Here is a 13,589-nt window from a genome sequence, read left to right as displayed (position 1 = left end):
TAAAAACTGGCCTAACTTTACCTCCAAAATAAGAAACAATTTCAAACTAGGTTCTCTTGTTCGTCCAAGGCAATTTCACTGACATCCCTGGGCTTGAACAACAGAATGTGGAGGAATCAGACCTATAAAGACTGTCTAAAACTTGTTAACTCACTGGAAACTAAAGAAAAAAAAAATGCACCTTATCTTTTATATTTGCACTCTGGAAAAAACTAAGAGTTAAAAATGAAAAATACAAGAGGTCAGTTCATAAGAACATGCAGCATCTTCTAGAAATGTCTCTTTTTTTCCTCTAAATTCTAGAGAAGAACCTTATAAAGCTGCAGGGTTTTTGTCCGTAAAATCTTGTAAAATCCATATACGCTCAAAATGGCCTTTATTTTCCCATGACTGGCAAATATCTGTTAAGGAAGTCTGAACACCCTTTCAAGGAAAGAAGCAAGGAAGAGCACTAGACTTAATTTACATGTCTCAGCAGAATTAAAGCTGGCCATACTTGTAGTACAATTAGACTCTCCATTTTATTTATTGGAACTGCTGACTCATTATGGACTACCTAAATTATCTAGAAAGGCCATTTAAATGAGCCTTTTATCTGATGAATAATAAATCTCAAGGTTTCTATATCTGATTGTGACATTATTACATGTTTATAGTGAACTTTTTACGTTCTAATCTATTCTGGCTAAGTTTATTTCATTTCCTGATACATTCAAACATCACCAATTAAGGCAAAGCAGCTGGTCATAAACTGATCTCATTTCTGTCATTTGCTTTGCTTTGAAAGCTGTCCTTGTGTTCCCTCTTGTGTTCTTTCTTCCTCACACATAATAAAAATAATTACACTTCTGGTTTGAAGAACTTGCTGTAGCATTACCATCATTACTCTGAAATGGTTGATTTCAATAATTAGAAATCCTGCCCACTTGCTCAAACATTACTTCATTGTTATCAGTGCATTCATACTGAGAATGAATATTGTCCAAGGATTTCTGATGTGTATACACTAGTGCTGCAGGCCCTGAATTCTAAGTCGCATAAAAATCAATAGGTTATGAGAAAAGGTTTACAGAGCAAGGCCTTTAAATTACTTCAGTACAGACCTAGCTGTGTTTTCTGTGTTTTTAGTCAAGGGTTTCTTGGAAGATTTCTGTTTGTTATGTTTTGAAGGTTTTTTTAAAAGCTGTTTCCATTAGTATTTCAAGAATAAATATAAGTTAGTTTGGAGAGTTTGACTGAGGACCTCAAAAAGTTTAGTTGATTTTTATTTGAGGATTGGGGCCTATTTAGATCAATTCCAGAGATACAGACTGGACTTTCACTAGCTGCCTAAAGGACATTTCAATACCTAATTACCTTTCCTTTACAATTAATTGTTGCTTTGAAAATCCTATCCTTAGAGACATGAGGAGCTAATCCTGTTGATATTAAGGAAATTTCTACTAAATTCTTACAGCTATCAGGTAATGCCTTCTGAATTCTCCATTTAGTGCACTTTAATATCCACTTAGGTAAGACTTGCAGCTCCAGAAAAGCCTATAAACTAATATGAACCACAGTGAGCAAGACTGCAAACAGCTCGATTTTTGTATTCAAAAACCCAAGGCATACAAAGTACAAAGTTAGTGAAGTGAAATGAAAGAAGGATGTCACCTTGGTTCCTTTTGACTTGGTTTCACATTGAGTTTAGCACCCTTCACTGAAAATAACTGCTCATCTGTAATGACAGGGGAATGATTTGTGATTTCTAGGCCCTATGCCTCAGAATTTTTCTAGAAGTTTAGGAAGATGAAATTAAAAAACCATCAAGACTATTTCATTTTTCCAGTTTCTCTTCATACTTATTTTAAAACAACTTTGGGGGAATTTGTAACTAATGGAAATTACCTGACAAGTGTTCCTTTGCAGAACAAGTAGTTAAAATCATTCTAGCATGGGTGATACTGAGCTGGTGAGCACACTCATCAGCCTTGATAACAACATGGTTATAATACACAATCTAACATGCAATTTACATGCAAGTTACTTTCAAGTGTCCTCAGGTAACCTCTTGCCTTGATCTTTGTAGTTTTCTTATGAATAATGAATTGTTAACAAAGTGTGTACTTAGGAGGAGCAGTTGCCTCTGGCAACAGGAGATGATCTGGTGAGAGTTCAACACAGATCTTGGAAAAACACATACTGTGTTGAAGATATTAGGCACTGTAAGTGTCAGAACACCAATGCAGACATAAATTAGTTTCTTTTAATTCTCCATTTCTTTTAAAACTCAAATCAGCAATATTTTTGTTGTGACTTTTCTGTTTCTAAAACACGTGTAGACAGTGTTTGCTTCCATTGAAATTTTTTTTAATGTTTTACTTCCAAGTTTTTAGAGAAGTGCATATTTTCTGTTGAACAAATGCAACTAAACCAAAAATATTTTCACATTTGTCAAAATATTACATTCAGTTTTCCCATTTTCTGGCCAGCTCTATTTACAAGTTTCTTTTATGTAATGGCTAATGCAGTGTGGGGGTCTCTGTTCTTTCTTTCTCCATGAACTGCTACTTCAACAAGATAGCAGAGCTACTCCTGTCCCTGAAACAGTGAAGGTTTTACAGCAAAGCCTGTATGTGCAGACAGTCTTTCTTTTTCCAACAGAAGTAGATATTTACATAACGAATACATCATTTTAACACTGAACAGGTTTCTCATCACTACACCCAACAACCATTAGAGAGAATTCTGCTCACAGCAGTGCCCAAATAAAACTGGAACAACCTCAGTGAAGGCTTAAGAGATACTCTGAAATTTAAACTAGTCACAAACTAGGAACAGGAGTGAATTCTATCTTTCATTTGTACAATCAAACTCTATTTACATCATTGAGTTGCATCTTAAAACCTACAGGGCAGAACAGATACCTACAAATAAAATGCTGGTCCTTACCTTTGCCTATAGAAGTGGCTATTCCATTCATTAACTGGGATAGAGATTTACTGGGAGAACCAGGGATATCTGAGGATGCCACCGAGTTACTGCTCAGGAGATCAATCTTCCCTGCTTGCTGCCGAAACTTCTCCAGTTCTCTGGACAAGAGGTTAAATTGTTCGCTCTGTGTCCGACATTTCTCCTCTAGCTCTCGGACCTTGGCCTGCACAAGCAAGACATAACACATAAGACATTTGACTGAGATCAGAGCGAGCTATGACTGCACAGATTTTTCTAAAGTACCAGGAAGCCAGGATAGGCAAACTATTTGGGATAAACAGGCCCACAATCACACTTTTCTCCCCCTCAATTCTCACTCATATTTAGAACGAAACCTTTTAGTAGCCCTGTAATATTGAGGTAAGTACTCCTTTCATTCCCAATTTCCAAAGGGGAAATTCCTCATCATATTTTTTGGCAGTGCTAAAAAAATAACTGCCAAGAACACCTGCAAACAGATCCTACAGCTTTGTGACTTCGACACACATCTAAATGTCACTTTTGTGTGCTTTTCCAACTTTTTCTAAAACTCAGGTGTATTTCTGAGGTTTGCCTATCCTCTGCTATTAAGATGAAGCCTCCTGAATTGCTAGATTAACATTTATGTATTAAAAAACAAAAACAACAACAAAACCCCCACAGCGGTTCATGCAGAATGTGGGCCTAGCTACTGGCTGAATTCCCTTTCAAAAATAATGCTCCTCACGATAGATGCCAAACCACACAGAAGTAATTCAGACTCCAGCCAAGAGGAGATTGTTTGTAAGCTTGTGAGAAGTACCCAAATGTCATTGTTGGCAAACATTTTGTTTTAATTTTGAGGCATCAGGCTTTAACAAAACAGAACATAAAAGATAAGCTTCTATGCTAACTTGGGAAATTTGCCTACATACAGTTTATGAATTCCTGATGTGAAAAAATGGATGAGGTGAGGGAAAGGAAGGATTCCCTGGCTGAAAGGAATGACAAAGGGCATGGGAATTCAGGATTTCTTCTACAACTTTTACTCAAAACATATATAAGAGTAGTAAAGACACTAAAGCATGAAAAAAAACTTTTATCCAAATCTGCATGTTCATTGTACCAGCTAAATTAAGGATATAATCATGTTTTCAATATAATCCATTTAAATTTCAATATCTGTTTGCATACACTATCAGATATTCCTGAAGAGAAGAAACACCAATCTAGAGTGCCCAGAGAGTTAGGAAAGAGCATATTAACACCTGTTGCAAAGACTGAATAATCAATAAAGCTCCTGAGAATTTCACTTGTGAGGTCTGATTTTCACGTAGGGGCAAACAGTTGGTCTGTACTCTGGAAATGTGCCAAAGCAAGAGTGCCATTTGAGACCCAGGGAGCACTCGTGTTTTATGTGCTGTGACCCAAACGCTGCAAGCAGAAGTAGCTCAACAGAGGCAGTAATAGGCTCCTTATATGAAAAGCTAATGCATTATATCCTAATCTGATGCTTTATGATGAACAAACATCACTTTCCTTCATTAAAAACTGCTTTATAGTATATGCCTAGTTAAACAACTGTACTAACAAAGGAAGTCTGGATATCAGTTAGATTCATTCAACTGTGCTAAAGGTTTCTTTTTCTTTAAAGAGAAAAATGTTCTCAGTTCATATAAGAAAAAGTGCACATATTACATATCAAGAAAACGACATATATTACATGTCACCTATACAAAGATCTTAGCACAGCTAAAGATAAACAAAACACTTATAGTCCCCAGAAAAACACAAAATTCCAAATTTCCTACTACAGAAGGTGGTACTGTTTGTTCCTTTTTTTGTAACAAATACATTTTTAAAGCTACAGTGAATTTTGAGGATATAATTTCTTTGTATTCATAAAACACAAATTAATTTCGTTCTGCTAAAGAAGTCTCAGGGTATCTATCCAACTGATTATGAAACAGAAAACAATAAGATACAGAGACATTGTGGGAGTTTTACACAAATATTAAATGCTTTGATTTTTGGTTTTTGTCTTTTGTCTTTTCACTGTGGCTTTGAGCAACTGATATGTGAGCCTTTGCTACTTGTTAATTTGCTGCATGAATAAGGCATCTATGTACAATTTTAAAAGAACATTAAACAAACAAAGCAGTAAAGTGGTTTGGGTTTTTATATACCCTCTTTCCAATGGAAAGTTTAAGGACGAGCTATTCAACTCTCTAAGAACATATACTGACATTTCCATGGGCAGTTATGGAAACTCTAGCATAAAATAAAAAATAAAAACATCACAATCCAGACCCCAACAAGACGCTAAGGCTGCCTTAAAAATATTTTTGAAAAAATATTAATTTAATGTATTATTATTTTTTATTAATTTAAAACTTATTTGCATTTCAGTATATGCCTTCTTTGACTTTTCTTTTGAGTATCTAGAATCTTCAAGTTGTTCTCTTGTGACAGTACAAAGCCTGGAAGAAAAATGCCTTTACTACTTCTTTTTAATCAAAGTTGTGAGTTAGAAGTGAGCACAAAGCTGGTACTATATAAAGAAAAAATTGCCCTAAGATCCACAATAGTACTTACAGGAGGCATCCCCATACCCATCTTTGTTTCTTGACTTCAGGCAGGTGCTTGGTTCATTGTTAGCCAGCCAGACTCACCTCACTGTAGAAAATCTACGTATTCATGTATGTCACTGCAGAGCAAGGCATGTGCTTACACTCTCAGAAGTACTGAATTTTTATTCTGTATCATGGTTCTGCCCGTATAGCCTATTCTAATAACGATGGCACAAAAGTGCCAAGTCTACCAGATCTCCCTAAAACTGGATCTGCCTATAGCAGTGGTTGTATGAAAAGACATTCTCTACTGCAGACCATATTGAACGTATATCACTTAAGACTTGTCAAGTTTCTCGTACAATACATAGTGCTGTTTCTAAAACTTCAACAGCTTCTTAAATGGAAAATGAAGCAGACTTCATCCATTGCAAGACAGGTACTGTTCACACAAGACAGATAAGATGATAAGCAACTTTCCAGGTGGACAGGCTTGAATTCAGACTAGTAATTAGCCCACTTATTCTGCTACGGAGATATAATTTCGTAATTTAACTGTTTACGTAGCAGCAACGGCTTTCAGTAGGTGGCTCAATACATCAACCTCAGGTGAAAATATCACATAAAATTATCTCTGTATTAACAAGGAAACAATCTGAATTCAGACAAAATCCACACAGTCAGAAAGCTACAATCTTGAATAAACTACCAAACCATTCTTGCTGGGCATGCTCATAAGAAATTAACTTTCAGAAACAGTATCTGAGTTCTCATTAAATCATGCCATATTTGAAGATTAATCTCGTGTAGAAAAAAATTCTGATTTTGGTGATTTGGTATTAGGCCAATAAATGCCAAGCATGCTTGCATAACAATGGTTCTAGCACGCATCCCATGCAAGGTTAGGCAGGACTATTGTACTCATTTTCAAGGGAAAAGTGCGGGATTCAGGACAGGGAAAGGAGAATTTATGCCCTAAAATACCTGCATGCTGTCCAAGGTGTTCTGGATGAAGTGCAAAGCAATAAATTCCAAACAAGACACAGTAAACAAAGAGATGTGAAATAAACAAAGAAATAAAAACAGTTTTGAACACTTTTTTTACATTTCAAAGCAAAATATATTAGAATAGTTAACACATGTAAAAACATGCATTAACGCAAACCACGCTATAGAACGTTTCAGAAATCAATACCACTGCTGATCTGAAATTGCAAAAGGTAGATCAAATAAAATGCTAAAAATTAATGGGCTTATGGCAATAAAAAGCAAAAGCTTAGGAAACCTTGATGGCGTTATGCAAATCAGAGGTCACACAAATCAGCTAAATAGGAATTTTGATTAGCTTGAGGGGGGTAAATAATCACTTGCCTGCTTTGTTTCTACTTATGTTTTCCTGCATCATATACTTTCCACCAGGCATTAAATAATAATTTAATCTTATATTCTTAAAGGCAAAACAAACTTAATATATATGATGATAATGAAAGCCTATGAGTAAAACACTTTCTGTGGCAATATTAACTTTTATAGATACAAATAAACAAGTTTTTTTAAACTTTTTTTTTAAAGATGATCACTGCACTAGAAAAACCACCTTCCATCAATGCATGACCAGTAAGTACACAGACAGAAGAACTACTGTGAGAGGTAAAAAGACTAGAAATTACCTTCTGCTAAAAACAGATTTCTAAATGAAATATTGACAATGCACTTGCTATAATCAATCTATGGTATCGTGTGTTCTTTATGATATGTTCATTATGTTAAGACTTAATAACCATTTAATGCCTTTTGTTTTCCTCAAGCAGAAAAACTAGTTTGGTAGTTATCAGTGAAAACCTATTTTGCGTGAAAAAATGAAGAACAAAAAAGAGGAAAAGGAAATCTGGATGCAGTTAGCGTGCTATTTACTTGTGCACCTATATTTTCTGACACTTTACCTTATCAAAGTACATAAAACGATATGATTGGAACTTAAACAATCTGTTGCGCCCAGTTTTGAAAAACTGGGGAGGAATTGTTTGCTTTAGGAACCTTCTTACAGGAGTTCTAATTTCTGCTACATGTTGTCATTTGTCCTATCTTGCACAACACTGTGGGTCAGCCTGCATTTCTAAACAGCAGACAGCAAAGGGAATAAAAGGTTTTGTCAACACCAGGCAGCTATTCGAGTGTATTAATTTATTGCAATTCTCCTTTGATTTTTTGTGTTTTCATATGTAATTTAACCATAACTCTATGTTTCCATTATAAAGGTTCCATTATTATAAGAGTCTCAGTTTAAAATCTCTAAAAATTTCACTCCAGCCTAAGACAAAGATGTTTTGCAAACCTTGCCCTATTCCAACTAAAATTGACAGCAAAGCTCATGGTTTTTGAATGGGAGTAAGAATTTGCTCCTATTCTTCATGTCACTTCTATACAAGACATAAGCAATTCTGTATCCTTAGGCACAGAAGACTAAATTACTAGATTTTTTTTTTTTTTAGGATTAATGACTTGAAGGAAGGTTTAAATGTGATGCAAAGTCCATAAACACAACTACTAATGAATTTACAGGTAATGCCCTGTGCCAAGGTCATAACTGCTATGAGCAATTGCTAATGAAAATACTAAGATTTTTTGATGTACCTTTATGGCTGATGTTGCCTTTATGGATAATGTCAGTATGTGCAGGTATTTAGTGCCTTAAAAGTTAGTAAATCAGATCATCTGAATCATCTCTCAAAACTTAATTTATTTAACACTGTTTACTTACTAAATCCAATAGTCACTGGCAAATTCTAAAAACATATTGAAGCATAGTTGGGAAACACTAAGAAAGCCCAATGCTGGTGATAAACAGCAATAGGATTAGAGGCAATGGACATGGGTAGCACCCAGAGAAAAATTCTGACAGGATACAAGAATCATATTCTTCGTAATGAAAATGCTCAAAGACTGAAAGAGGCTGCCTATGGATGTTGTCATATTGCCATTCCCAGAGATATTTAAAAATGGACTGGGCAAAGCCTTGAGCATCCTACAGTAATTTTGAAGAGGGCCTTTCTTTGAGCAGGGAGTTGGACCAGATAGCCAGAGGTCCCTTCCAAACAGAATTATTCTATGTTTCTAATTAAAAACTTGAATATGTTTCTGGTGGCCTCGATTTTCAAATACCCAGTTCAGACTACCTTGAAAAGATCTAGTTTTCCAATAAAAAGAATGACATGTTCTCTCTCTACCACATCCTTTGAAGGTTTTTCGAAGTATCCCAATTCTTTCATTAGGTTTAAAAATGTTGGCTCTTTAGCATGTTGCTTTATGTTTACTAGACAGTATTTAGTTAGGAACCTTAGGTAATTGATTGGTATTTGCAGCTATATTTCCAGCCTAAACGATAATAATTCTCACAAGTAATCACTTCGTTTTTATATATCTGATAGTATTTTACAAAAAATGGTACCAAAATTTCCACTCTATACAAAGAGAAACTGAGGTACACAAATCACTTCCAACAGCTCAGCTTAAGGCACTCCTAACTGAATTATAATCTTTAAAGGATGCAATTCCATTAGAAGAGAAAAAAAACCCTATTTGCCTACATATTACTTGAAACTTTCAAAAGTCATGATACTGTAAAAGTTATTACATTCAGAACAGAACCTCCACAAGCAAAGGTAACACAAAGGATATCTTCTTACCTCTAGCAATTGAACTGCTCCTTCATGTTCCTTCTTAGCTTCAACCTGAGCCTTGTTTTTATAAAAGAGAAAATGAAAAAGAAAAGGAAAAAGGAAAAAGGAAAAAGGAAAGGAAAAGGAAAAAATCAGTTAGTCATGCCACATATAGTATGCTCTGACCACATAAAGTAGCATACTGTATACTCAAATCCAAAGCCAATTACAGTCTTGAAAGGATGGCTCCGCCAATATTACTACAGCGCTTTGGTTCCAAGCCCCTGAAATAACTGCTTATTTTTAGGAGACTGAATCTCAGTGAAGCTTAATAGCACTGGTATTTTGTTGGACCAAGACAAGCATGCTCAACACACCGCAAGAACACATCAGAAGTATCTCTGAAACCCTCTAAATTAAAACTGAAACATGAGCTTTTTATTCTACATTGCAGGAGGTTCAGAGTGTAGAAACCTACCATACCAGCTAGGAGAAAGCAACACAAAAATTAAGCTCATTCTTTACGTGCAGCAACAGTATTTATCATCTAAGTAAACAGCTCACAAAACACTTCAAGGCAACCACAAGAAAGGTTGTCTGTAAACAGGAGTGCAACATCTAGAGTCCAATCAACTGAGTCAAAGAAGAAAAAGAGAAAATCAATAAGAGCAGAAAAGTGTATTTTATGTAGCTCAGAAATTCAGTTATTAAATTTTGGTTGGGAAAAGTCTAAACCTTAAAAACACAAAAAATAATGCTCTAACTTTGTGTTATCCTCACTTTGTTTCCATTTAAGTTTTCACTATCTTCTTTATTGAAGCTTGCCCAAGATAAGCAAAACTTTTTTTTAACCATTGTATCAGGCTGATAGCAGTGTGATGCACTAACTTTGCCTCTTAGCTCCTTATTGCTGTAACCCAAAGACCACATTCTGCACATTCCTCATCAGAGAAAGTCTTAAAACTCTCCAGTTTAGCACAGGGCAACATGACTTTCTCATTTAATTGGCCAAATACTCCCATGACAGACAGCGACACAGCTATGTTAACTTCATTTTCCTCATCTGTGAGGGCTACCCTACTCAGTTATTGGTTTCAATGGAAGCTGGGTCAGGCCATAAAGTCACAGCCAAAACCATGTACCCAAACTACACTTCACTGTCATGCATGGTAATACAGCCTCCTTCGCTCTGGCAAGCACAGTCCTATTTCTTCCTGTACTACAGTAATAAGTCTTATTGCTAGCACCTGATAAAGTATTGGCTCCCTGAGCATTAGCAAACATGAGATGACAGGTAACAGAAAGCCTTGTGTTATCCATCATTACAAGTTTAATAAAATCTACCCAGAATATGAGTTCTTGGCAAATGATTAGAAAACCTGCATCAATAGCTATCTCTCTTTTACATCGAACTGTCTTGTATTAAGGCTTGCTTGGAGAAAAAGACCATCTGATTCCCTATCAACACAAAACCTTGATGAACAATATTATAGTCTTCCTTTTAGGCTGAAAATCTGATCAGTCTGTACATATATTAAAAACACAATGAATTCTTATTTATAATATCAAAATGTGACAGCAAATGCATCAGACTGCACTAGTAACTTGCTTTGTTTTGAAGTGCAACTTTCTGTGGTTCATCAGCAACTTTACGACAGTAACAAGTATGCTGTGAAATGTCATCCTGTTACTGCCTGGAGTTACTGCTTTCATTTCACAGTACTTCTTCAAGTAATTAAATGACTCTAATAAAAAAAAGGAAGAAAGAATTTAACACACATGTACTAGGTACATTGCGAGGTCAGCTCTGGACGAAATGTGGGCCAGCAATTCCTGTTTAATGATGGAAGCAAAGTATTATAGTTATGTAGGTAACAGATTTATTTAAATTATTTTTCTGACAATATACACTGCATTATAATGTTGAAAAGGAGGAGTGTTGGATACCAGCAGTCTAGAGGCTAAAGCAGGACAAATTAGTCCGTGCTCATCTCCACTACCATGCATAGAGAACTACAGGTAGCTTCTACAAGGTAGAACAGTGCACAATATAGACATCCTCCCAAAATCTTTCCATGTTTTGAATACTTTCCCTCTTCTACCCATACCGTGTACTAATCTGGTCTTCATTCTTATTCTATAGCATTAATAATAGCATTACAGAAGAGACTAATCTCAACCAAACTGGGATCCCAACATGTCACAATGGAAAAGAATCTGAGCTTGGAAGGGCTGAACATCAAAATTATAAAAAAAAAAAAAAAGCCCTTTTTCTTTTTGAGTGGTGTCTAGAATGAATATCACATGCAGATTTTGTCAAGAGATGTGATGGGTAGAATGTTCATTTAAGTTGTCCCAGATCCTTATCATGAATGGCAATAATAATTAAAAAAGACACAATAGCAACTTAATCACATAAAGAATTAGATGTTTCAGGGTGAAAATTAGTGTCTGTGCAAAGTCCTAGGAGGAATATTTCAGGCTAATGAATGAAACCAGTAAGAAGGATGAATTATTTCTTAAATGCTTTTAAGTAATGCATAGATGAATTGTTATGGTGGATTTTAGTACAGGAATTCTAAGCTAAAATTCTAGTGGAACTTGGTGGTAAATGATTATTAGATAATAATTTTTAACATAAATGATCTTGTATTCCATGCTACTTCAGGTCCACTGAACAAGAATTTAATCGCTGGCTACAGATGCTGAACTAGTCGTACTGACTAAAATACCAAATACAATACAACCTCATTTGTGCTTAAGGTCTATCATGCTACAGCTTAGCAAAAATGACTGGAGAAAACAGTATTACAGAGATTTGTCTCCTGTTGCCAATCTGTAACAAAAAGACCCATGTAATGTGGATTTATTAGAAGAATGTAACAAAAAATTAGCAAGAAGAAAAGCTGTACCTTTCTTTGATTTCTTTGCTTTGCCAAGAAATTTAAGTCCAAAATTTATGTGGAAGTTCAAATAATAGCAGCTGAATATAACTAGAAAAGGCATTTTGAAATATGCCTAAACAGATTAATTGTGAAAGGCTAAAAGAAAATTAACTGGAAGATTTCATTTGGTCAAGTGAAGCTTTCTATTTCAAGCAAACTATGTTAGATACCTCTTTTTATTCTGCCGAGAATATCCCTCCATGCCAATTCTCTACCATATTAGTATTATTATTTCTATGTTTTGATCTAGTCAAACAATTGGAAAAATCAACATTAGTATTGAGACAATTGCAGCTTTAAGTGACCTTGGTAAGATTGAAACTCAATACCATGTTTTTTATATTATAATGAATACTGAGAAGTTGCAGTGTGGAAAAAAAATGTCTTAAAGTGATTTGTGAATTAGAGAATGAGCTTGGAAATGAAGTACTTAAACAACTGTTTAGTTTATGAAAAAGAAGATCAACTGGGATGTGTAAGTACCTTGACAAGGACTTACTTTAATCTAATTTAGTGGAGAAAGGTGGTAAGAGTTGCCAGTGTCTGGAAAAGGAAGCCAAAGAAATCCTAACAAAACATTAATATGTCAGTGAGAATGATTAACTGTTCCAGCAAACGGACAAGGAAATGGTGGATTCCCCATATGTTGATTATCATGAAATTAAGACCGGATTCCTTCCTGACATTTAAGGAATGCACAAATATTCCTGAGCCCAATATAGAGGGAAGCAATGGAAATAACAAAGGGAATACATGTATTTGTATCACTTTTCTCCCTATTGGGAAATACAAGGACTTACATATACTGGTCAGGTTAATCTTCATTGGCATAAACATTTATAAATCAATTAGTACAGTCTTGTAAATCCAACAATAAACATCCACTTGTTACAACTGCATCAGCAATCATGCAGAACAATCCAGAACAGGAACCGCTTTGGCAGTTGGTTTAAGTTCCTTTAAACCAGGAGATCTGTTTCATGACGTGTGCTCTGTCACTGTAATTTGCTGTTTCACCTGACTTTCCCTTCCTCCACTTACCTTCTGCAGGAGTTCAATTTCCTGCTGTTTGGCGTTGAGAACAGCCAAGGCTTGCTCATGCTCCAACTCCAGCTGTTGCCGCCGTTCAGCAGCCTCTCGCATATGCTGTTTCAAAGGAAGCAGAAAAACTGTCAGGAGACTTTAACATAGTCTACCTGCAGCCAAACATGCTGCCATTCCCAGGCATGCAGATGTTCATCTCAATGTAAAAGCTCTCTGGTATCACTGACAGGCAAGCGGGAAACTGGATAGGATTTTAATTTGGTCAGTACTTAGAGGCATATTGCCAGTGCTAAACTTAGGCATTTTGACAGCAAACTCTTTTAGGATATATGACTCTGTCATTGCCAGCAATGTGGCCTCTGTGACGCACAAGTGAACAGTACTCTTTTTATCCATCAGGCACATATTTATATGTGGCATTGTGCTGAAAAATTAAAGCT

General features: G+C 35.6%; 1 protein-coding gene across 1 annotated transcript in view; it reads right to left on the bottom strand.

Annotated features, from left to right (window-relative positions):
- Positions 1 to 13,251, bottom strand: part of RIMBP2 (RIMS binding protein 2) — a 57,828-nt gene extending 44,577 nt beyond the window's left edge. The window contains 3 exon segments of the mRNA XM_050906652.1: positions 2,932 to 3,136; positions 9,188 to 9,238; positions 13,147 to 13,251. Of these exon segments, the coding sequence (XP_050762609.1) occupies positions 2,932 to 3,136; positions 9,188 to 9,238; positions 13,147 to 13,248 (358 nt within the window). The 5' untranslated portion in view covers positions 13,249 to 13,251.
- Positions 13,252 to 13,589: the final 338 nt, after the last annotated feature.

Source organism: Gymnogyps californianus, chromosome 16 (genome assembly GCF_018139145.2).
Source record: "Gymnogyps californianus isolate 813 chromosome 16, ASM1813914v2, whole genome shotgun sequence".
Classification (NCBI taxonomy): Eukaryota; Metazoa; Chordata; class Aves; order Accipitriformes; family Cathartidae; genus Gymnogyps; species Gymnogyps californianus.
This window is presented reverse-complemented; position numbering and strand designations above follow the sequence as displayed.